The sequence below is a fragment of the Bactrocera dorsalis genome, chromosome 6 (genome assembly GCF_023373825.1).
Source record: "Bactrocera dorsalis isolate Fly_Bdor chromosome 6, ASM2337382v1, whole genome shotgun sequence".
Lineage (NCBI taxonomy): Eukaryota > Metazoa > Arthropoda > Insecta > Diptera > Tephritidae > Bactrocera > Bactrocera dorsalis.
Window position 1 is genome coordinate 19,086,632 of NC_064308.1, and position 25,852 is coordinate 19,112,483.

The 25,852-nt window shown below is 39.6% G+C and overlaps 4 protein-coding genes across 11 annotated transcripts in view; 2 read left to right on the plus strand and 2 right to left on the minus strand.

Annotated features, from left to right (window-relative positions):
• The window catches only part of LOC125779268 (uncharacterized), a 465,548-nt gene that overhangs the window by 229,912 nt on the left and 209,784 nt on the right, over positions 1–25,852 (minus strand). The gene's annotated exons all lie outside the window — the stretch shown is intronic.
• LOC125779281 (myosin-13-like) overlaps positions 1–25,852 on the plus strand; it is a 279,252-nt gene that overhangs the window by 134,462 nt on the left and 118,938 nt on the right. The gene's annotated exons all lie outside the window — the stretch shown is intronic.
• Positions 16,273–17,058, minus strand: LOC125779544 (mitochondrial import inner membrane translocase subunit Tim13). The gene is made up of 3 exons (XM_049460911.1): positions 16,811–17,058; positions 16,677–16,745; positions 16,273–16,531 (listed from the first exon to the last, which is right to left on the minus strand). The coding sequence occupies exons 1-3, from the start codon at positions 16,907–16,909 to the stop codon at positions 16,433–16,435; spliced, it is 267 nt and encodes an 88-aa protein (XP_049316868.1). The 5' UTR covers positions 16,910–17,058; the 3' UTR covers positions 16,273–16,432.
• LOC125779519 (uncharacterized) lies at positions 17,885–18,860 on the plus strand. The gene is made up of 2 exons (XM_049460877.1): positions 17,885–18,051; positions 18,125–18,860. The coding sequence occupies exon 2, from the start codon at positions 18,238–18,240 to the stop codon at positions 18,727–18,729; it is 492 nt and encodes a 163-aa protein (XP_049316834.1). The 5' UTR covers positions 17,885–18,051; positions 18,125–18,237; the 3' UTR covers positions 18,730–18,860.

A 25,852-nucleotide genomic window follows, 5' to 3' on the forward strand; every position in this document is an offset into this window, starting at 1 on the left:
TAAGAACGAGAGGTAAAGTTTAATCCACGTAACCCTCAACATTGCTGAAACAGAGGTCCAGAAGATTGTTCTGGAGGTTGTTTATTTGGATGCATTCCAGTAAAGTAAGTCCATCGTATACAAATTTTTCGCAATCGGCTCTGGGGGTGCTGCTTGACAAGTTAAAGTCTCCTACGATTATTAGCTTTGCGTTATTGTATTTCACATTGATATAGTTTAGATTTGTAAGTAGTTTACGATAAGTTTCTAGTGTTGTAAGAGGCGGCATGTATACACATCCAACAGTAATATTAAGTACAGTACCTTTGGTTTTTGCGAATATCAATTCCAAATCTATTTCATCTGTGGTAATTAAATCAGCATGGATATGACGTTTGACGGCGATGAAGACGCCACCACCACGATCTAGGCCCGTGCATATAGGATCTCTATCTGTTCTAAAAATACCTCACCATCATTAATTGACGAGTTTAACCACGACTCAGTGATACAGAGTAGACCATGACCACTAGCCGCTGATACTGTCATAAACTTAGACAGCTTTGTCCGAAGGCCTCTGGTGTTTTGGTAATAAATCTGAAGGGTCTTCAGGTTTCTTTTTCTTACTGATCGAAAGAAAATTCTTGCTCACTATCTGCGGTACTCCTCGAATGTATTTGATGGTTTTGCTTATGCCACCATTTTTTCCAAGAGTATCGAGTTCGGATCGTAGCTCACTGAGAAGTGACTGCTGCGCTGGAGTCTGATCAGACTTGAAAGTAACTGTCATTCCATCACGTTGGTTAAGCTTGAAAATCTCCCTAGCATCGGTCGCTGAACGAGCCCCGATGAGCAGGGGACGTGTACGGCCGGTTGCCGGACGACCTAGTCTTCGAATCTTGAATTGAAGTATCTTGGCAGAGATTTCGGGGGGGTAAGACTGCCGAGAGCGAAATTTTGTCGGCTTTCAGTCTGTCATTACCAGCAGCATTAGTAGATTCAGTGATGCCAAGGGCAATGACATTACTCTCTCTCCTTTTTCGATCATTCATCGCCCTTATGATGTCTTCCGGAGATGATACATTCCTGTAGGAGTTGAGCTTGTTTTCTACGGAGGAGATCCTGTCACTCAAGTTAGAATATTTCTTTTCAATGGCAACGCTCTGCTTGGAAAGCTTGTATACTTCTTTCTTGAGTTCAGCGATACTCTGGTTTGTTTAAAATTACATTAAATTCTACATTACTCAGTTTCAGACATTCAACGTGGTACCATTACTGACATAATGCACATCTTAGACCTTTTGTATTTTTTCGCACTGGTTCTAAACAGCTACCGCATGCGCTAGTATCAACTTGCTTCTTGGGTGGCATTTCTCACTGGGCTACTTTTTTTTCGTGCTCACCAACACAGTGACAGATCCTCTCATACCGACCACTGATATAGGACTACACTTCAAACGAGCACCTCTCTTCTCATGCTGACAGCCACCGTGTGCACATCATACTATAATCACTACAACTGGTGACCCCGACGTGATCGATAGTTATACCGCGATTCATTAATATAATTTGAATTTTAAAATTAACTATTTTGGCTAAGTGCACCTCGTTTATTAATTAAAACTACGCAAACACTTTTCGACTACAGTGCACTTTGTGTATTGGTTTTTTTTACTCATCTGCGCAGTGCTGATCAGTACAACCTTGAGAGCAGCTCTTACAACTTTTTAACTCATCATTTTTTTCGCTAAATCGCTATGCCAGATAGCGCAATCGTGCCAGTGGAAGGCAGTATAACGCCACTCGAACGTGTTTCTATACGATGTCCGCTCTTCAATTTCGAACTCGAGGGACAATTTCATCTCGCCGGAATTTTCGATGAAATTACGCAATACCACTACGCTTCCTCACACCTTGACGCCAGGGCCGCTGCAGAAGTGGAAGACCTTCTTTTGAACCTTTCCACAGAAAGGCCCTACACTCGTTTAAAGGGACACTGATCGAACGCGTTACGCTCTCTCGATAAGCACGGCTACAACAGCCGCAGCAGTCACCAAAATCCAATTCCTGGTGGATACTGGCGCACTTTTCCTAAATTTCTCGCACCGTGGCCGTCCGGAGGAATCAACTATAATCTCACAGCAGGAAATGGGTTTACGATTAATACCTACGGTTGCATAACTCTAACACTAAACCTTGGCCTCAGACGAAATTTTACATGGCGCTTCGTGGTGGCGGACATAACGAAACCTATTATTGGCGAAAATTTTTAACTAATTTCGGCATCTTACCCGACCTCAAGAAAAGCTGCCTTATCGACTCGATAACTGGATTAAAGCCGCATGAAAGTTATCTCCATCAAAAATCATTTCGGAAATTAAAGTACTGCCTGTCGACCCTATATGGGCAGATGCAATAAAGGAGTTTCCTAACCTGACAAAGCCCGAAGGAATCTGTCAGCCAACAAAACATACGACTCAGCACCACATATCTACTACACCAGGCCCTCCAGTTTCCTGTAAAGCTCGAAGACTTGTTCCCGACAAATTTAAAATTGCCAAGGAAGAGTTCGAGAAAATTTTACAACTAGGAATCGCTCAACGTTCGAAAAGCTCCTGGTCATCTCCGCTCCACCTGGTTTTAAAGTCTGGCGAATGGCGACCTTGTGGAGATTATCGACGACCTAACGCCCGTACATTGCCAGACCGATGTCCCGTTCCATACCTGTTTCCAAAGAAGATGTCGACAAAACTGTTCATGACGTTCGGACTTCGGAATGCCGCAAAAACATTTCAACGATTTATCATATTCCCAAACATAGACGACATCCTAATCGCTTCCAAGGATGTTACGCAACACCGCAGTCATCTTCGCTTACTTTTCGAACGACTTACTAAGTATGGTGTCGTAATTAACACCGCTAAGTGCCGTTTTGGTCAGTCCGAAGTGGATTTTTGGGACAACGAATTTCAGCCAAAGGAATCTTACCTCTTTCTGGTAAAGTAGACGCGATAGTTAACTTTCCACGACCAAAAAAGATCCGAAAACTACGTGAGTTTCTTGGCATGATCAAATTTTATCTTAAATTTCTTAAAAACGCTGCTAAGTTACAGACACCCCTGCAAGAGTACATTCAAGGAACTTCAATAAAAGGTTCTCATCCGGTCCCCTGGACACCAGAAGGAGATGCAGCGTTCGTTCAATGCAAAGAAGAGCTACGTAAAGCAACAATATTAGCATACCCTGATACAACGCTCCCTTGGGCAATATTTACCGATGCCTCAGAATATGCTATCGGCGCCAATAAAAGGTTCTCATCCGGTCCCCTGGACCAGACGGAGATGCAGCGTTCGTTCAATGCAAAGAAGAGCTACGTAAAGCAACAATATTAGCATACCCTGATACAACGCTCCCTTGGGCAATATTTACTGATGCCTCAGAATATGCTATCGGCGCCGTCCTCCAACAAAGGCGAGGACAACACTGGGAACCATTGGCCTTCTTCAGCCAAAAGCTTCAACCTGCTCTTAGAAAACACTGTGCGTACGACCGTGAACTTCACGCTATCTACGCAGCTTTACGAAAATTTCGTTATATTTTCGAAGCACGATACATCACGATATTCACGGATCACAAACCTTTGCTACACGCTTTTTCTCAGGACCCGGATCGAGCGACACCCTGGCAATTCCACCGCCCAGATTTCATCAGCCAGTTTACAACCGATATCCAACATATAGCAACAACATCGTCGCAGATGCTCTTTCTCGCATTGAAGAAATGTCAATGGCAATATCTTCAAACGAACTTGCACAAGCACAAGCTGAGGACGAGGAACTTCAACAAAGAATACAAAGGGAACAACACGATTCACTAAACTTGCAACCTGTCAATATTCCAGGCTACAATAAACCAATATACTGCGACGTTTTGACCGATATTATTCGTCCATACGTTCCCATCGCGCTGAGAAAGAAAATATTCGACGCTCTCCACAGCATTATTCATCCCGGAGCACGAGATTCCGCCAAATTGTTAACGCAACGATACGCTTGGCCTAGCATTAACCGCGACTGCCGTTTGTGGGCCCGAACATGCCCAGCTTGCCAACGAAATAAGGTATCTCGCCACGTTTTATCACCAATCCAAAACTTTCCAAGCCGCACAAGACGTTTCGAAGATATCCATGTGGACATCATTGGTCCATACGTACCTTCAAAGGGGTATCGCTACTGCTTGACAATCACCGATCGTTTCACCAGGTTTCCAGAGGAATTTCCCATCGAAAGTATCGACGCCGAATGTGTTGCCCGCACACTTTTTGCTGGATGGATATGCCGCTACGGTGTACCATTAAAAATCACAACGAACAAAGGAACACAGTTTAAGAGCCAACTCTTTAACGCTCTCGCTCGTCTCCTCGGCAGTAAACATATAAATACCACCACTTTCCATCCGCAGTCAAATGGAATGGTGGAACGTCTTCACCGTCACTTGAAGGATGTTATTCGTTGACACGAAAACAGCTCATGGGTCGACATGCTACCCATCATTCTCCTTGGAATTCGCGCCGCTTGGAAGGAAGATGTTGGCGCAACTCCTGCCAATCTCATTTAGCCAATTCGTTTACCACGTGAATTCCTAGCGCCTTCGCCACGATCTGGTTTGCCACCATCCAATTTGACATTACGCTTGAGAAATTACTTTGCGTACCTTGCACCACAACCCATCGGCCGACATGGTCAGAGGAAAACATTCATTTTCAAAGAACTATCTACATCTTTACATGTTTTTATTCGTCGCGACGCTCCACACCACGCATTCACTTCACCTTATGAAGGACCTCATCTAGTAATTTCAAAGCATGAAAAATATTTCATCGTAAACTTCAAAGGCGAAAACACTACAAATTCGATCGACCGACTAAAGCCTGTTTACCTACTTCCCGACGATAAGCTCAACGAGAGTGAGCAGCACAACGACGATGTCAACAATACTACGCTTACTACATTAACTTCACCAGAGTCATCTGACCCTGGGACATCTCGATTTTCGTTGCCATCATACCGCCCATAGACGCGATAGATTCCGCTGAACTTCTAATTATCTTCCTAAATTATCAATAATTTTGATGACGTTCTCCAAGAAAGGGAGGGGGAAATTTTGCAACTTTTATCTTGCAATTTCTCGATTTCTAGTAATTATTTCTTTCATATTATGCACTTTTTATACACTTACTCTTCATTAGATTGTTTCTACATACTTATATTTTAGTAATTATTTAGATATTTGCTTAGAAGAAGCATTTTATATTTTACATTATTTTTATAGAGATTTACTCGAAAAAAACTTGACACACCCAGGTGTTGGATCGGTCAGTTATTTTTTTTGAAGCGAGTCCGAAGACCGCCAACGCAAAAAGGAGTTTTATTCGAAAAAAAACGTGACACACCCCGGTGTTGGATCGGCCAGAGTTATATTTTTTTGAAGCGTGGTCGAAGGCCACCAACGCAAAAAAGAGTTTTACTCAAAAAAAATCCTGGCACACCCCGTTGTTGGATCGGCCAAAGTTATTTGTTTGGATTGTGAGCCAACCTTCATAACTAGTGTCCGCAGGGAGGTCCTAGACATTACCCTGAGCAATGACAACATGATCGGTCTGATCTCACAGTGGCGGGTGTCAAAAGAGCCCTCACTGTCAGATCACAGGACCATTCGTTTTGTTCTGAGGGTGGTAGTCGGGGATCGGCCTCCAACTCGTACCCCTAGAAATACGAACTGGGGTATTTTCAGAGAGACTCTAAGCAAAAATATAAGTGAAGTGGAGCAGGCGGATGTTAGGTCCACCACAGTTGGACTGGAGAGCAGACTGAGTGCCATAAACCAGTCCATTGTGAAAGCCTATCATTGTGCTTGTTCACTGAAAGCGACCACCAGCAAACAAAGCTGCTCCTGGTGGTCCAGTAAACTCTCAGCCCTCAGACTTAGGGTGCGCAAGCTGTTCAACAAAGCCAAGCGCACAGGCAGCTGGGAGGACTACAAATGGCACCTAACGGTCTACAACAAGGAGATTAGGCTTGTCAAATCCAACAGTTTCAGGAAATTCTGTGATAGCGTCCCCTCGACCCCGGAGGCAGCTCGACTGCACAAGGCGTTGTCGAAGGGTAAGACGGACACAGTATTATCCCTAAAAAGACAGGACGGGACCTATACGACAAGCGCGGAGGAGAGGGCAGAAACACTCCTACAAACGCACTTCCCGGAGACGGTTCAAGCTGACCTAACCCCAACCTTGGTCACACGTAGGCCGGATCGCTCAGACTGGCTGACTGCAAGGAACCTGTTCACTGCAGACTCAGTCAGGTGGGCACTGGCCTCCTTTTCGGGCTACAAGTCACCGGGAGTGGACGGCGTCTTCCCGGCCCTCTTGCAGCAAGGTATGGACATTCTCCTACCACACCTGCTAGGGCTGACGAGAGACAGCATGGCGTTGTCGTATATCCCTGAGCCATGGAGAATTGCAAAAGTAATTTTCATCCCCAAGATAGGAAGGAGAGACTACTCGCTAGCCAAATCGTTCCGGCCTATAAGTCTCACATCCTTTATGCTGAAAAGGATGGGAAACAGGCACGTAGCCAGGGGGGGGGGGGGGCTAGAGGGCTGAAGCCCCCCCCCGAAATAAGGAATCTTTTGAAACTCTTATACACAACTCAGCTCAAACCTATAACAGTCGTACGCAACTACACTAGACGGTGACTGAAAACTTATCAAAAGTCATACTTAAGCGTTGTACAGATCTCCATCTTGATATGGCGAAGTTGGTTGGACAGGGATATGACGGAGCAGCAAACATGTCAGGGCATTTAAGTGGAGTGCAAACCAGGATAAGACAACTGTATCCAAAAGCACGATATGTTCATTGCGCTAGTCACCGATTGAACCTTGCGCTTTCTAATACTATGTCATTTCCTTCAATACGGAACTGCCTTGGTATTGTCAATGAAATAGCAAATTTATTTAGAAACCATTCAAATGCAAACACAACTTTCCAGGACGTTATACAGAAGCACGCACCAGAAAGCAAAAAAAGACGACTTGTTCGCCTTTGTGAAACAAGGTTTATAGAAAGGCATGAAAGCATTATAAGCTTTGTGGAGCTTTTCAAATTCATTGTACCAAGTTTGGAAATAATTTCGAGTAAGACATGGTCCATTTCGTCTAAAGCATCAGCCTTCTTAGCAGCGGTAGAGAAAAGCGATTTTTTGCTTAGTCTATTCGTCTGTGAGCAATTGTTCAGCTTAACGCTGCCACTGTCTGTGCAACTCCAAGAAAAATCTATGGATTTTGTATCAGCAATGAACCGAGCCAAAGAATTAATAAGAACTCTGCACCAGATAAGAGAAACAGCGGATGGTTTTTTCAACGATATTTTCCAAACAGCATCACAAATGTCTAAAGATCTTTTTGACACAGATCTTGTAGTGCCTAGAGTGACTTCGCGTCAAACTACTAGTGCTAATCCTTGCACAACTCCTGAAAGCCACTTCAGAGTTACAATATTTATTCCATGCGTTGATGCTCTGATTCAAAACATGACAGAACGTTTATTAGTGAATGAGGATATACTCTCGTCATTTCAAATTCTACTCCCAGGTTTTGCTGCAATTGATAATGCCGAAGAATTAAAAAATTTAACTATTTACTTCGAGGAGCAAATATCAATGACAGCATTAAAATCAGAGTATCGATTGTGGTGTGCCAGCTTATTAACAATAGATCCAACCATAGAAGTGTTGAAATTACTGCAACATTGCGGTGCAACGTATTTTAAAAATATTCAGTACCTGCTTACAATTTTACCAACTCTTCCAGTGACGACCGCTTCCTTCGAAAGAACTTCTTCAACCTTAAAAAGAATAAAAACTTTACCACGCAGTGTGATGGGCAATGAGCGGCTGAGTGCACTTGCTGTTATTGCAGTGCACTGGGATATTAAAATAGATCCAGATGAAGTAATTAATGATATGGCAAACAAGAAGAAAAGAAAAATATTATTTATTTAAGTTACAACTACCAAATAATTTAAGTAATATGTATATGAATTTATATTATTTTTTTTAATAAACAGAAAATTTAAAGTTTATATATGTTTTTACTTCAGCCCCCCCCGAAATGAAAAGCTGGCTACGGGCCTGATGGGAAAAGTAATAGACAACCATATCAGATCGGAAGCGCTGAAGATCGCACCCCTATATGCCAGACAACACGCGTACAGAGCGGGTAGATCCACAAACACTGCTCTGTTCCAACTCACGTCTGAGCTGCAGGAATCGCTGGATAATGGCGAGGTTGCGATCTGCGCCTTCCTTGATATTGAGGGTGTCTTTGATAATGCGTCTCACACTAGCGTGATCAAAGCACTCGAGAGAAGGAACGTTAACCCCCCGATACGCAGATGGATAGAAGCCCTTCTACGCACTAGGGTTGCAGAAACAACAGATTCGTCTTGGCACCACGAGGGGCTGCCCACAGGGGGGAGTACTGTCCCCTCTGGTTTGGAGCCTGATAGTAGATGAACTAGTCGAGTTGCTTACCAGCAATGGAATACGCTGTAAAGGGTACGCGGACGACATTGTCATAATGGCGAGAGACAAATTTGAGAACACTCTCTGTGACATTGTTCAAAGGGGCTTAAACCTGGCGAAAGGATGGTGCAACACGGTAGGGCTAAACATCAATCCAGCAAAAACCACCATGATCCGATTCACTAAGCGGAGATCTCTTCCAGGCCTGAGGTCCCTAACAATTGGAGGCAGAGAGTTGGAAATGTCTAAGGAGGTCAAATTCCTTGGCCTCACCTTAAACTCAATGTTAAGATGGAGCAGGCATTTGGACTTAACGCCGTCCAAAGCAACTAGAGCACTTATGATTTGCAGACGCATGGCCGGCAGATCATGGGGATGCAAGCCAAATATCATTAGATGGCTGTATACCATGATAGTAAGGCCTGTCGTCACCTATGGAGCGGTTGCCTGGGCCACCAAAGCAACGCAGTCTCTGTGATTCAGAGACTGTCAAAGCTGCAAAGACTTGAATGTGTCTGTGCTTCGGGGGCAATGCGCACATGCCCCACGGTGGCACTGGAAGCCATATTAGAGCTCACACCGCTGCATCAGGTGATCAAGCTAGCAGCAAAGCAGACCATGCTGCTAATGTCAGCAGAAGGCTGTGGAAGAGTGAAGAACATGTCCTCTAGACAGATGGACGCTCTAGCGGAAAGCACATCGCTGGCCCTCCTCCCAAGAGACGGCACAACGAAGAAAATAAACCTCAAGAAGAGTTTCAAAGTAACTCTAGACAGCAAGAAGGAGTGGAATGATTCCACGCTGGAAAGGCTGCTGGAAGACGGTACCATTCAGTGGTACACTGATGGCTCGAAAACACCGGAAGGCATTGGGGAGGTATTGCGGGTCCGCGTACTAAGCTTTCCATACCTATGGGCTGCTTCTCAAGCATCTTTCAGGCTGAAGTTCGTGCCATTAGTCAGTGCGCTGAAGTCAACCTCAGCCGCAACTATCGCAACAAGCGCATAGCTATTCTTAGCGATAGTCAAGCGGCACTAAAAGCGATCTCATCAGCCGCACATAGCAGTAGGACCCCACAACATTAAGGAGCTGCTCCGCACGGAGGAGAGAGAGAGGAGAGAGAGAGGAGAGAGAGAGGAGAGAGAGCGGCACTGGCGGCAGGCAGCAAGTATGCGCCACGCAAAGCTGCTTCTAGGAGGGTATAACCTCTCCAGGTTTAAAGAATTAATTAACCTCCTCCGTGAGAAATTCCGTCTCCTCGTCGCAGTCTACACGGGGCACTGTAAGCTCAGGAAGCAGCTGTCCAAAATGGCCATGGTCTCCTGTGCTAACTGCCGGTTCTGCGACCTGGAATAGGAAACACCAGCACACCTTATCCTAGATTGCACAGCAATCTGTGGAAAAAGGCCATGGATTCCGTCTCTGTCAGCAAGGATCACATCACCTCACTAGCACCCGGCAAACTACTGGAACTGTTCAGGCTGCTGGGGCTCTGGGAGGTCATGCGATATAGGAGAGGGTACAATAGACCCTAGGTCGCGGTGCAGAACCTCAAACGGCCAAAGGCCGCCAACGCAAAAAGGAGTTTTACTCAAAAAAAAACCTGACACACCCCGGTGTTGGATCGGGCCAACGCAAAAAGGATTTTACTCAAAAAAAATCCTGACACACCCCGGTGTTGAATCGGCCAGAGATATTTTTTTGAAGCGCGACCGAAGACCGCCAACGCAAAAAGGAGTTTTACTCAAAAAAAAAAAAAAACTGACACACCCCGGTGTTAGATCGGCCAGGTTTATTTTTTTTTCCTGCATTTCAGTTTTTTTTTATTTACATACTAGAGTACCCGTCCACGCTTCACTGTGGCTGATACATAGATAATTCTACTACTACTACCATCTATATGATTTCTATTAGTTGGATTATAATTATTAGTTAATGAGATATAGATAGGGAAATCCACCGTTGAAAAGATATTTGCTATGCTGAAAGCAGGCGAAATGAGTAAAGTAGGTGCCTCCAACAAAAACAACCAAAACAACGAACATCTGATTCTGAGAAGTGTTTAAGTGCTCTCTAATCGGAATAAAGCCGAATTTTTGCGTCGGTGATAGAAACATAGCTCCATCATTTCCCACTGGAGTCCAATCGACAGTCAGTCTAGTATACTGCACATGATGAAGCGGTTCTCAGGCGTGGAAAGACGAAAAGGGCGGCTGGAAAATGCACGCTGGAGATGCACGTACTCAGCGCCTGATTATTGAGCCAGTTATAATCTATTACACTGCATATTTGGTTGCAGTTCTTTTCTTCTATTCCTAATACATAGCAATTGTATCAGTTTTGAGGACGAATCTGCTTAAAATTGTACGCATATATTCAATTGATTCTTACAAACATGAATTTTGAACAAATGCTAATGATTTAAAATATAATTTTTCTATTTATGAGTTGTATTGGATTCTAACATAAAGAGATAAAAGGTATCCTATGTCCTTACTCTGACTCTAAGCTACCTCCCCACCAATTTTCAGCCAAATCGGTCCAGCCGTTCTTGAGTTATAAATGGTGTAACTAACACAACTTTCTTTTATATATATAGATGTTATTGTGCATGTAGTGAAATTTGTGTAAAAAATAAAATGCTTATTTTAAGCAAATATCTAAGTAATAAATATAAAATAAATATGTACAAATATTGCAGTGAAGTGTAAGAGTATAAAAAGTACATAATATGAAAGAAAAAGTGACCATAAATCGAGAAATTGCGGAATTAAATTTGCGAAATTTTCAACTTTAAGTTCAAATACCTCGAAAACTATAAGTTTGCGGCGGCAATAATTAATCTGAAATCGTGGGATGGTATACTAAAGTTTCCCCCAAACTTTTCTTTTCTTAGTTTTTTTTTAGTATAAATAGATGATAATTTAATGCCAAAGATAATAAATTTTGCCCCAACTCCATACGTTTAGTTTTTTCTATCATGCCCTCCAATTAAGAAAAATCATAAAAATGAAGAACCGAGAAATCGCGCTTCAAAGTTTTCGCTTTCTGCCCAAGCGCCCATGTGTACATATAGGCTATGTTCGTAAATGCATCATGACTTGCAGCATAAGCAACAGTAGCAACACTGCAAGTTTGACGTTTGATACTTCTTATACAATTTTTGACAATTTGCAGATACATTTGTTTGCATTTTTGAACGCGTATAATACTAAAATGGAAATTTTGCTGAATCTAACACCAGACGAAATTTGTGAGCAAAGAAATGATAGATTTTCTTTAAATTTAAGAAAAAGAAGGGTATTGAAGAAATCATTTATTAAAACAATAAAGTCGTGTGGGCGACGTTGACAGTACCAAATCCAAAGAGGCTTGCAAATTTGCTATTGGAGGAGTAATTGAGTGCCTTGTACCATACCTCCAGTATGTAGCTTCTCTACCGGAAGAATTATTTCTTTTCTTAATGCGCTTGTACGTTACCAAGAGATTTAAGATTTTTCTCTGCACAGTGGTGCTGTCCAGTCTTATATGTGGATTTACATTTTTAACTTCGGTCACAACTTTCTTCCATAATACATTTTTTTCCTTCTCGTCCTCCATATTCAACCGTACTCTCAGCAATAACTGTGTCTCCGCATTACTGAGATTTTCTCTAAAAATTTAAAAATAATAATTTATACAATTATTATTAACATAATTTAACTAAATTTCAATACAAAAATTAAAATAAAACAGTTTTGCACTTACTTTTCGTCAGACATCGTAGTTAAATGCAGTAAACAATTTTTTGATAGAAATTATGAGTGACAGCTGATAGAAGTGTTTTCTTTTTGAACGCTTGATTATTGCAGTGCTACAATATTGGCATTTCTGAACGTTCTGTTTGTTATGGAATCGTCATGATGCATTTACGAACATAGCCATACTTATCTGCTAGACGCTCGGTCACTATTTCCATTCTAGCTTCAACAATATTTCGAAGATTTACAAAACGTAATAAACCTAATTTAACAACCAAATGCGTGTTTATTCATTCGATAAATGTTATCTCTTAAAATTTTTCTTTAAATCGAAACTCATTAAAAAATTTAATAGGATTGCTTCCAAATGTATGTACAGTGTACAGCATTGAAAATCAGAATTGGTTTACAATTCTGACAGCTAAGCAATTCTTGCTGGTATTGTCACTGGCGAAGCGAATGCATTGGCGAGTCGAATGTTTTAGGCGAAAATTCGCCATGTTCATATTGTGACTGGCGAATGAACACATTCGCTCAGCTTTTTTGTTGCCATACTAAAATAATTGAGATATGTCACACGAGTTCATCCGAAATTGATATATTTGACGTATTATTGTTATTGTTTTGAAATTTTATTATTCGCTTATTCGTTATTGTGTTTTGAAATTTTACCGTGATTATATACATATGTAACATAACTACAATAAAATAACTAATAAAATAATAATACAAATAAATAACTATAAAAAATTTTTCTGTTGTATTTAGAAATTTCATTACATACCGAATTAATATTTTGCATAAACCGACAAGGCTTTCTTGCGTTTCTGCTTGCTTCTCCAAAGCCTTCATACGCAAATTTTCGCGCTCCTCCACTCTGCTTGTAGGTGCTTGCCTAGACGTAATGCTAACATTTGCAGCCTGTTCATGCTGAACCTCGACATCTTCCAGATGTTCTTCTTCTAAATATGCAGGTGCAGGTGCAGGTGCAGTGCTTCCAAATGCGGCTCCGATTGGATTCAATGCCTGCTGGAAACTGAGCAACTCGTCCACGGCCTGCTCCAAAGGCGTTAAACTGCGTTGGGTGTATGGTCCTCTACCTGTGGCTGCAATCTCTTTTCGATTTTCTTTTTTAACTTTAACTTGTAGTCCAACCAAACCTAAGAAATACACAAATCAATACAGATATGTACATATATGCAATCAAAATTATTTATTCTTACCTTATTCCATTCGCTGCCACTACGTATTGGAGGGCCGATATTGTTTAACTCTGAAGCAATACCTTCCCACAACTCCATCCTATTTTTTTTTGTTGAGCCAAACTGCGCCATTCCTCTGGCTAACTCAGGATTTCCTTCCATCAACTTCAACTTCAAATTCCTTTTGAGTAGTTCGTTTTATTCTAAAAATAATTAAATTTGTAATGAATTAAATACAATAAATAAATTTTTAAAATTTTACTCACGTTTTCTCCATTATTAATTAGATTCTCGAATCAAATAAACGTTCGCCAAATTTTAACAGTTGAGGCGAAGCGAATTTTATAAATTCGCAAGTGACAGTACTAAATATTCATTTTCGCTAGTTCTTTCGCCACTTCGTGGCGAATTTACTGTGCGCTCGCTACTCGCAATTCGAAATAGCGAAATTCGCCTAAAATTTCATTCGCTTCGCTAGTGACAATACCAGCATCTGTCTTGGATTTCACATCACCCCTGAATATTTTTCAAATTATTTGAACATAAATATGATATGTCTATTTATTCATACTTAGAACTAGAATGTTCAAAGACACCAAGTTACATATTTATTGTAATAGGCTAATATTTATATATTGTAGTTACAATAGATAACGCCTTTGGAAAAACACTTCTTTCACCCTATTTCCAAAAAAAAAAGGGGAAACTTTAGTATACGATCCCACGATTTCAGGGTTAAAAGTGGTATGGTTGGATAGAGCTGATGCTCCAGATTAAGAAAATATATAATTGTTGCCGCCGCAAACTTATAGCTTTCGAGATATTTGCATTTAAAGTTGAAAATTTTGCAAATTTTATCTTGCAATTTCTCGATTGCTAGTAATTATTTAATTCATATTATGCACTTTTTATGCACTTATACTTCATTACATTGTTTCTACATATTTTTTTCCTGTAATTATTTAGTTATTAACATAAAATAAGCATTTGATATTTTACACAATTTTCATTCCATGCACAATAACAAAAGTATTCCGTGTTTACAGATATTAAGTGTTGCCATAATTACACATTTATCAAATGAATAAGAATGGACATAAAAACTCAAACGCAGAAAACAAATACCATCTGAAATAAATTTTCCATTGTAATAAAAAAAGTTTTAGGGCTTATAAGTATGTTTAATCTAATAATTTAATAAAAGGATCATAATGATTATTTGCAATTCAACAAAGGTAAAACAGGGTAAACATTAGTCCATTCGCGTCCCACTTCTTTCTGCATTGGCGGCCTTCGGCCGCGCTTCAAAAAAATAACCCTGGCCGATCCAACACCGGGGTGTATCAAGTTTTTTTTAAGTAAAACTCCTTTTCGCGTTGGCGGCCTTCGGCCGCGCTTCAAAAAAATAACCCTGGCCGATCCAACACCGGGGTGTATCAAGTTTTTTTTTAAGTAAAACTCCTTTTCGCGTTGGCGGCCTTCGGCCGCGCTTCAAAAAAATAAGCCTGGCCGATCCAACACCGGGGTGTATCAGGTTGTTTTTAAGTAAAACTCCTTTTCGCGTTGGCGGCCTTCGGCCGCGCTTCAAAAAAATAACCCTGGCCGATCCAACACCGGGGTGTATCAAATTTTTTTTTAAGTAAAACTCCTTTTCGCGTTGGCGGCCTTCGGCCGCGCTTCAAAAAAATAACCCTGGCCGATCCAACACCGGGGTGTATCAAGTTTTTTTTTAAGTAAAACTCCTTTTCGCGTTGGCGGCCTTCGGCCGCGCTTCAAAAAAATAACCCTGGCCGATCCAACACCGGGGTGTATCAGGTTGTTTTTAAGTAAAACTCCTTTTCGCGTTGGCGGCCTTCGGCCGCGCTTCAAAAAAAATAACCCTGGCCGATCCAACACCGGGGTGTATCAAATTTTTTTTTAAGTAAAACTCCTTTTCGCGTTGGCGGCCTTCGGCCGCGCTTCAAAAAAATAACCCTGGCCGATCCAACACCGGGGTGTATCAAGTTTTTTTTAATTAAAACTCCTTTTCGCGTTGGCGGCCTTCGGCCGCGCTTCAAAAAAATAACCCTGGCCGATCCAACACCGGGGTGTATCAAAAATCTTGATATATCAAGAAAAAGGGCAATGATTTATGTATTTGGGGTATAGTCCTATTTTTTATTCATTTTTATTCGTTTGATAAATGTGTAATTATGGCAACACTTATTATCTGTCAACACGGAATACTTTTGTTATTGTGCATGAAATGAAAATTGTGTAAAATATAAAATGCTTATTTTAAGCAAATAACTAAATAATTACTGGAAAAAAAATATGTAGAAACAATGTAATGAAGTATAAGTGCATAAAAAGTGCATAATATGAATTAAATAATTACTAGCAATCGAGAAATTGCAAGATAAAATTTGCAAAAATTTCAACTTTAAATGCAAATATCTCGAAAACTATAAGTTTGCGGCGGCAACAATTATATATTTTCTTAATCTGGAGCATCAGCTCTATCCAACCATACCACTTTTAACCCTGAAATCGTGGGATCGTATACTAAAGCCGACCCAAAAAAAATTGCAATTTCTTTAAAAAAAACATTGAAATTAACAAAACAAACACAACCGACTTTGCATTGCGAGGTTTGCTTTTAGGCATCACAAATTTGTGCGAATTTAATCTTTGGAGACCACCTAAGCATACGGAAAACCTTACAAATAACAAAAAACTCACAATAGTGAGGACGGTGATTTTTATGAGGTCATGAGAATACCGCTGTTAATTTGTAAAATTTATTTATATAACAAAAAAATTATATTTTAAATCAGTAGAATTTTAAAGTAACAACGTTTGCCTAAAATATTGTTCATAAAACTAAATCATGATTGATGACACGTAAAACTTGCAAATCGTCGAACACTCTACTATTTTCACACTTCTACATCTTATTCTGTTCACGTAGCAAACGATTGCTGTAAGTGCGTGACACCAAATTCCAGGAATCCATATACCTATCCATGCACATTGAAATACATTTCTGAAATCAATAATAATTATGATATCGTGTCCAAATACATTGAAATAATTTAATGGACTCAAAAGTATAAATAGGTTCATAGGAATTATCCACGATGCTTATTTCACAAACACTTATTTGAGTCAGCATATATTTGATATATCACCTGCTCAGAAGAATCCAATTGTACACCTGGTTTAGCCACACATTTTTTGAAGCACTTCTCTGTCATTTTCTGAAAACATAAAACCGAGAGTATTGATTGTGTAATTTTCAAACAAAACTCATGTGCTCCTCCACCGTCAACAATTCTTGAGCATTAGCCACTGCAATTTGTTGCTTGACCTGCCCAATAAGTTCTTCCTTTTCTGCGATCGATAAGTTACCCATGCCCGCCATTTTTAATTTAAAAATACAATTGCTACAGATTTGACAATAAAATGTACTGCGTAACTTTCTGAATTGTAGGATAGCGAATTAAATAAAAGTTAACATTGCCAAATAATCAACCTTATTGATTAGCAATCCATTGTATAAACCATGGCATAACCAGGCATCTCGACATGATAAAATTTATGTTATACTAACTCTATTGCCGTGCCTATTGCCTGTGGAGACTCCCTATTGCGTATGGAAAGCAATATATGGAATACTAATTATAGCGGGATTCTGTAACCAGTCTCTAGTCTCTATTTGAGACATTTTGAGACAAAGTCTCAATTTGAGACTAGTTACTATTCACTAAACAGTCTCTAGCGTTAGTCTGAAAATGTTGAGACCTGGTAGTTAGCAGGTCACAAAACTAAAAAGAGCTCTTGTCTGCCGTTTTGAATATACTGAATAGAGATCATCATAGATATTAATCGATTGTCGTTTCTTTATATTTTGTAAGCAACTCAAACACGAAAATATGAAAAACTAGCTGACCCCGCAGCCGTTGTCCTGTGTGAAATTATATGGTTTGTAATGAAAAGAAAGTTAAATTTCTCATTTCATTTTTTTTTTCAATGTAACGCAGCTTTATAAATAACATTTTTCGGTTTCTGTTCCGGCGTACAGAAAAGATGGTTTTACAACTCGTGAGCACGCTACGGCCATGTGAAAAACATAGCATTTCCAAAATTATGCCTCACACTATGCGACTATCTTTAGGTCTTGTTGACTGTCATCTCAAATTCAATTTTCACTGGAAACGGAATACGTTTGAACTGAAATGGCAAATCGTTAGAACTCAAAGGAGTTCGTAGGATCAAGCATTCTGTCCCTTTGTACTCTATAGGTGCGTCACAATTAGTCAGGTTCCGGCTGACTTCATAAACGCAGTTTGCAATGCAACACTGCAATGCCTAGTGTTCATAATCGCATCAGACAAAAACTTGGCAATACCGCGTGTTCATTATTGCATGGCAATGCTTTTTTATGCGCAACATATGCCAAACTTGTGCATTGTTTTCATTTGTGATGCTTTAGTGGCATTTCATGGCGGCAAAAAGTATACAAAAAACAAAATATAAATTTGTGGTGAAAATGGCGGATTTATGGTAAGTAAAAATGGTTTACTTTAAAGATTGTAGTCTTACTTATGATTTTTTAATATTTTCTGTATATTCATAGTGAAAAAAAGTGGACCCATGACAGGAAGAAATTACTTATAGAAATAAGATTGAAGTACGAGCCAGATTTCGGTGCAAAAAAAAAAAAAGAGGAACACACTTTGGGAGCAAATAATGCGGGATGTGAAGGGAATAGATAACACATTCCCATTCTCCAAGGACGAAAGTACCAGATGTTTTGTAAATATAATGGGCACCTACAAACGTATAAAAAAACGCAACAACACATCTGGGGAAGGCGCAACAAATTGGGAATTTTTCCAAACATTGGATGAAGTTTTCGGCAGCCGCAGTAGTGTCCTTGTGCCTGATGCCATGCTGGAATCTTCCCTTAATTCCTTAATGCAAGATTTAAGTAATGATCCACCCGATAGCCCTACGGTGCTGGACTTAGATGCAACATTACCTAGTACTAGCACTCCAAGAAATAAACTAACAAGAAAAATGAATGTGTTAGAGTTTTTAAACAAGGAATCGGAAGAAGATGCCAAAGTTATGAAGAAATTGCTGGACACGGAGGCAGAGAAGCTAGCAGTGGAGAAAGAAAAATTGGTCGAATTGAAAGAAATTCGTACACTGTTCCAGAAAATACTCGACAAATCTTAGAATTCGAGTATGTTTCATATTAAATTTTAAGTGCAATGAATTGTTTTTTGTTTATTTTTTTTCCTATAAGTGCAAAATGAACTGACTGTGATTTTATTTTTATTTTTTCTTTATTGGGTTTAATAAAGTTAAAAAAACAACTATAACTTTAAAGTTTTAACTATTTTCAATTAGGCAGACAATAGCGTGGCCAGTGCATCCCTTTTTGCTTTTGCCTCCCTTTGTCCCGATGTAGTCGTATCTTCGACTATTTGGGGCTCAGTATGTGAGTTTTCTTCATCTATTTCATCGACTAAGTAGCCTTCATTTTCAATTATTATATTATGAACAATCATACATGCCATTGTAATTAATTTTGGCATATATGGACGTTGAGCTTCGATGTATTTGAGAATTCTAAATTTTTTTTTTAAAACACCAAATGCTTGTTCCACAACAACGCGAGTTGAAGACAGAATCGCATTGTATTTTGACTGCATTGGTGTTAAGAACCCGTTATCACGATAGGGCACCATAAGGAACGATTCTAATGGATACCCTCCATCGCCCAACAAATGGTAATTAGAACAGATTTTAATCTCCTTGCTAATTATAGCTTTCCTGACAGAGCTCCTTTGCCAAACTGATGCGTCGTGGCACGCACCTGGACAGCCGATAAATGCATCTATAAACCTCATTCGACTATCTACAATAGCCTGAAAAAAATATTTCCAGTTAATAATTATTATCATGCAAAAAAGTTCATTTTTTAATGATTGAATACGTTCCCTTTCGGTTGCGATAGCTGATTTCATCCTTGATTGGCTTCGAAATTGGAATATGAGTTCCGTCGATGCATCCAATTACAAAAGGAAAAGGATTATACCGCAGGTTTGTAAATTCTTCATTTACTTGTTTTTGTTCCGCTGCAGTTTTGGGAAATTTGATTACATCTCCCTTCAAGCGGCAAATCATTTTAATTATTTTCAGAAATACCTTATATGCGAGGCCAGCTGCCACACCAAACCGGTCGCTGACATCTCTGAAAGAGCAATTATTGCTTAGCTTCCAAATTGTTATTTGTAAAGATTTTTTCAACGTTATTGCTATACGTCCAGTTTCACTTGAATTCCACCAGGGCTTAATCGCAATCTGCAACTTCTTTACATTTAGGGTATTAGTTTTATCAACTTACTCAATACTCTACGTATTTTATAATAAATACCTGAAATGTACTTTTCTTCATTCGAAAATGAGAATAAAATACATCGTCTTCCATGCTTTCGATAACCTTACAAAAATTTTTGGTTTTTGGAATTCTTCTCCGTGAATTTTCGCTAGCTAATAATGCAAAACGACGGCGTTTTCTTTCGTTTATTATATTTTTGATAACACTGCTGCTTGATTCTCTATTATCAGCCAATTCTGAGGCTGTTTTCAAAAGAATACAGCAATATTCCTGCACATTCATTTAAAAAAACTTTGTTGTCGAATATGTTATTGTTAGTGATGCAATGTACCAATCTTTTGCGCGTTCATAAATGCAGTAAAATGCCAACCATTTATTTGGCAAAGCAGTGTTGCCACGCAATATTGCTTTGCATTGTAAATGAATTTCTTTGCAGTGTTGCATTGCAAACTGCGTTTATGAAGTCAGCCTCCATTACACACTTTCGGCGCTTGAAGATTGCGAAATATAATAACGACGGATCTTACTTTGACACGCAAATGATACGGTGGCATACCAAGCCTGTCTAAAGAATTTAGTACTACCACTGGATAATTCACGGCGTCGTCTTCATGCGACCGATCGATTTGTATGAGCGCAAGTCTCCCGGAATTTGACTTTAAATCTTTCAGTTGAAGTCAAAAACATCGGTATTTTTGGCAGCTAACATTGTGCGTGCACTTAAGAAATCGTAGTTACGATAATTTGGCCAATGTCCGAACATTTGTGATGAGTTCATCTTTCGTGAATTGATAAAGGGAAGATGGAATTGATATCGAACCACCGGAAGTATCAACCGTTATTGTACCATTTCCAATTTTTAGCGAAGACGATGTAAAATGTCTTTGACAATGTCGATGTTTATATCGAAAAGTATGCGAACTTCATTTTCATTCCAGTGATTAACGTGTTCCAGCATTTGTAATTGCTGGCTTACTTCTCCAAAACTTTCACATATTCCCATATACCATTCACAGTAAACAATGACTCAAATAAAGTTGAACCGCGTACATTAATCAATAGCTACCGAAGATAGAAACAATCGTCGTTTTTCGGGTGGATTGTGTAAATTCGTCCTAATGCATTAGTTGATAAGACACCTGCATGTCAATCTACTGGTTGGCCTTGCTTTCTGCGTAACTATTCGACGATGCATTCCATGTATAATACCAAGGTATTTTCGAATAGAGCAATGTTCTCACAAACGAATCACTGACGAAAGTTGAGAAAAAACTCGTCAATGTTAATTTTGTTGCTCTCGATGTTTTCCACTGGCTATACTGTATTCTCTGGGTTGAAATACACTCTTTGGCCATTCTCCAAATTAACTGCGAGACGCACAACAGTCGGAAAACGTTCATGAATTGTAAAAGTAAATATCCTACAAAGCGCTTTATTGCAGTTCACGTATCGACCGTATCGTTCAAGACCAATAATCGCCATGTTGCGTCCTTTGGCGACGTACTTACAAACGTATTTTATCGATTACACCAAACTGCAATACTAAACATTGATATGAGTTTTGAATGTGAATTAGACAACAGTGGAGAATATAGTACGATCCATGTGTTGTCAACTCCGATACTCCCGCCTCTTAATTGAATGCTAAATGTTCTGCCGTTGTCGTCTGGTGAGCGACATCGATAGAGTGGATATCCATCATTTCTAGTTTGTGTTTCCGAAAGAAAAGTACGTGGATACTGTTTCGTGCAGTTATTGACATGAATCTTATTGGTTTTCATCACTTCGTATAATACTGGATCTTTCTTTGCATCAGGAATTGCCGCATGATTGAATGATTTCATCAATTTGATCTGATGTAATCACCTTCCACCATCCAAAGAAGAATGTGTGCGTGCGGCAAACCTCTCTTTTGCCACTCAACAGCGTACATCTAGCACCATAGTATATGCGTTGCTTCAAGATAATGTCCATCGAAGCTGTTGCTTGAAAAGTCTTGCTGTGACATCGTGACGATCGCTTTCTGATTGATCGCGACCCATAATACCGTACGAATGTCATCGCATCCTGGGAGCACTCGTTCATGTGCCTTGGGCTGCTAATGTGTTGATGACAAAAAGAACGCCGACCGATATTAGCGCGACCTCTTCATGGCATCGTGACAAATTTCAATCTATAATTGATCACTTTATGTGAAAAACACATAACATTTTCACTGTATAATTTTAAAAAATTTTTGAAGCAAACGCCAAATTTGAAAGATTTAAATAATTGAAAACCAAAACAAAAAAATTAAATAAAAAATTTGTATGGAAAAAATTAACTTTTTGGAATTGTTCAATTTTCCGACTTTTCCTCATGAATGACATACAGGTTTTTTTATTTCTAAACCTTCCCCAATCCACGCAGAACATTCTCTGCAAATTTCATCAAGATTGGTTCAGTCGTTCCCTTAGCGTTTCTAATAAACAAACATCCATTCGTTTCTATGGGAAAAAGAAAAGGGCCGCTTTTAGGGATTTTCCGGCAATTTTTCGAGTTTTTTTCTCCGCATAAACCATCCCTGAACCTCAACGAACATTTTAAAAAAAGAATTATCAAATTTGGTTCAGTCGTATGAAAGTGATGCGCGTACATACATTTTGGCGATTCATTTTTATTTATATAGATAAATCAATTTTACATAAATTTCGTAAATATTATGAAACAAAGTCAACATATATTTTTATTTTTATTGATAATTATGTTTTTTGACTATGCTATAGGAAATTTAATATTTGTTATCGACATATTTATTTTCATTCAAGTGTAAAAACATCTCTGAATAATGAAATGTAATAGATTTTGAGACTGTCACTTACAGAATAGCAAAATCATCTCAAGTATCAAAAATTGTCTCTAACTCAAAATCTCAAATTTAGAGACTTGAGACTGTCTCACGTTACAGAATCGCACGGTTAGTATCACTTCAGCAGTGTGACAGCGCAGTTTTCATTTCTATGAAAACTTCGAAGAGGCAACGTATCCTATTTACACATATGCCAACGGCATTGTCATTTCGGTAATATTGAATTTAGTAGCGCGAATATTAAGACAGTTGTGTTATATTATAAAAATAAAGTACATTTTCAAAATAAAATTTTTCCGATATATTAATATTTAGTTTAATATTGTTAATTTACAGAAAAATTATGCAAAATGGGTTGGGAATGGACGAAGTCTTGTCTTAAATTTAATAAACTTATACAAGCATAAATCAAAGTATCATTGCTCATTAGGGTTGGTCGATTCCGGAATTTTTTCGATTCGCGATTTCTAATAGTGCGGAAAAGTTGCCTTAGTACCTCCTGATTCCAATGCAACTTTTTGTTTTGAGATCGGATTACATCTTCAACCCCAACTCCGGCCTTGAAATTTCGGAAATTCGCCTAAAATCGTAAAATTGTCTACCTAGCGCCTGAAATACGCATCTCATGGCAAAATGTATAAAACAAAACTTATTTGTCACGTCATTTGTTACCGAAATGGTATATGTGATCATGGCCGTAGGACGAACCGTTCCCAAGATACGAGCGAAAAGGCGGCGCGCCACAGGGCAAGGTGAAAATTGTTGCAGCTCTCAGCTAACCTGTATTGGTCACCCAGAACCCACCGCGTGGAGGTAGCTGCTCTTCGGGTTCCTCCCAAGCCTAACCCAACCAACCAACCATATGTCAGGCTTGTTTTAGTCTGAATCTGTGTCAAATTTATTGTTAAAATCAGATTTTGTACTAAACTTTGGCACTTGTTGCCTAGATTTCAGTGTAGAGCGTATAAAACGATCACGAGATTGGGGGCCAATAACTTTAGAAGATGCCTCTGTCACCAGTTTGACGGTTCTCTCGACTGCCACGGTGTGAGAGGGGAATTCACTAAATTTTCATACCTCTGCAGTGTCTCCCGACAGCCCTTTTATGAGTTCTTCGTTAGAAACTGAACAAAGAACTGGTGGAAAAGTCAAGGTAATAGTCTTCCAGTTAATCATATCGTAATAATTATTAGCTTTGAAAGTCAGCTTTGGCACTTTATTACATCTAACCCTTCCATTTACAGTGTTAGACTCTGCTTCTCTGGCTGCCAGAAGACGGTCAAAGGCCAACTTTCTAACTTCTATCCGTTCGTCAGTCATCATACTAAGGAGAATGCTTTCTGGAAGAGCAAAGAAAGCATTCTGTTGAATGGATGAATCGACAACCTTGCGCAGTTTAGCAGGTAAGTATCTCGACCTTTGAATTGCAGCATAGAGATGGCGCGAGCCATCTTTGATTGAACTGTTGAATCTTATTGAGAACCAAAAAGGTGAGTAAACTGTAAGTATGTACTTGACCAAAATCTTTATTTCCTTTGTTGGTTTGTCAGTAGAAATGTATAATCACAGAATTCTATTTGCACAGGTGAGCCAGCGAGATTTGCACATGTTACCTGGATGCATCGACGCTAAATCTGCGGAAAATTGACGGAAAATAACAGCTTCTGATATTTTATAGAGATAAGCTTGGTCTGTGCTAAATTGGGTCGGATTAATAACCTCAGAAGGTAATTGGCAGGATGGAAAACTTTCAAATTTGACAACAGGCAACTTCTCACAATCAGGGAGCAGTTACCTATGTCGCCAGAGAATGTATTTGGACTCTTTGAAGCACCATCTATGTATGTGTTCGAAAAGAGCACGAGATGGAAGTTCGTTGAAATGTAGAAGACAAACAACCCACTGTAATGACCTACCTATTCTTTCTTCTAGTTTCCGAATGATTCCACCTTTCCAGCCTGTGTTCGTGTTGGTGCCATCAGCACCGACAACTTCTAGATGTTCCACATCAACTGAATTGCCTTGTAAATGTTGCCATATAGCTTGCGCTCATCCTCAGCTGCCCCGGAGGGAGAGGTGACGTGGCCAAAGTAATGACAACCAGGTTCCGCTATAAGAGAAATATGTTCCTCTTTGACAGTGTCGCGGTAGTACTTTTCACCTTCGCTGACTTGTGTAAGTGTATTGTCTTTGCGGCCGTCAAAATACAGCCCATATACAGAGTCAACACTTTCGGTGTTTTGGAGCTTAACTCCAACACTTTTTTTTGCCCGACTAATCTTTCATTTGTCAGTGACAAAGCTAGCCTGATCCTCTGTTATCAAACCTGTTTTTTTGGCATCCAGAAAAGCAGATGAAACAATCAAGGCCGCTGCTCTATCACTTACTCCAAATCTTTGGGCAGCTAAAGCAGTGTGTTCTAATACTAGTGAGTTTTGTTTGGTTTTAGAGGATGGAAGAGAAAATTCATCTACCAGCATCGTTTTTGGAAGAATCCATGTGCGATGCACCTACATTGTTGTCGTCTGTATGAGAGTCTGGCTGATCTTAATGGTCACGTGTTCTAGCTGATACTTTTCTGGTAAGTGTTGATGTTGAATGACGTTTTGAAAGCTTTTCTTTACGTTCATTTTTCTTTGTAATCTTTTTTGTTTCAGGTAGATCAACACTTCCAATGCGACCAATTCTTCTGGTTCTCTGGTCCAAGAGAAATGGTTGTTCATTGATAGGAACTTTCCTTTCCTTTGGACAACTGCAAGAAGAAAAATAAATGCATTTACAAGCAGCGATGTCAAATAATTTTCCGGCAGAAGAGACAAAGTCGTCTCTTTTAGAGCTCAAACGTATTGGGTTCCTTAAAAACATTTGTTTAAGAGTCAGAAATTTCTTATGGTATGTGGTGAGCATTTGTACAACTCTGGTGTGTGAAACTATCGGAATAGATGACTTTTTGAAAGTATTTTCAACCTTTTTCGCAACTATTTCTGTAACCTCTTTACTCCTAGGTTCATAGTTGTCGCCTCGGAGTCGCCCTATACGAAATCTTTCAAACTGATAACACAAAAGAACATCCTGGTAAGTAGGTAACTGGGACTCTGAGAGATTGT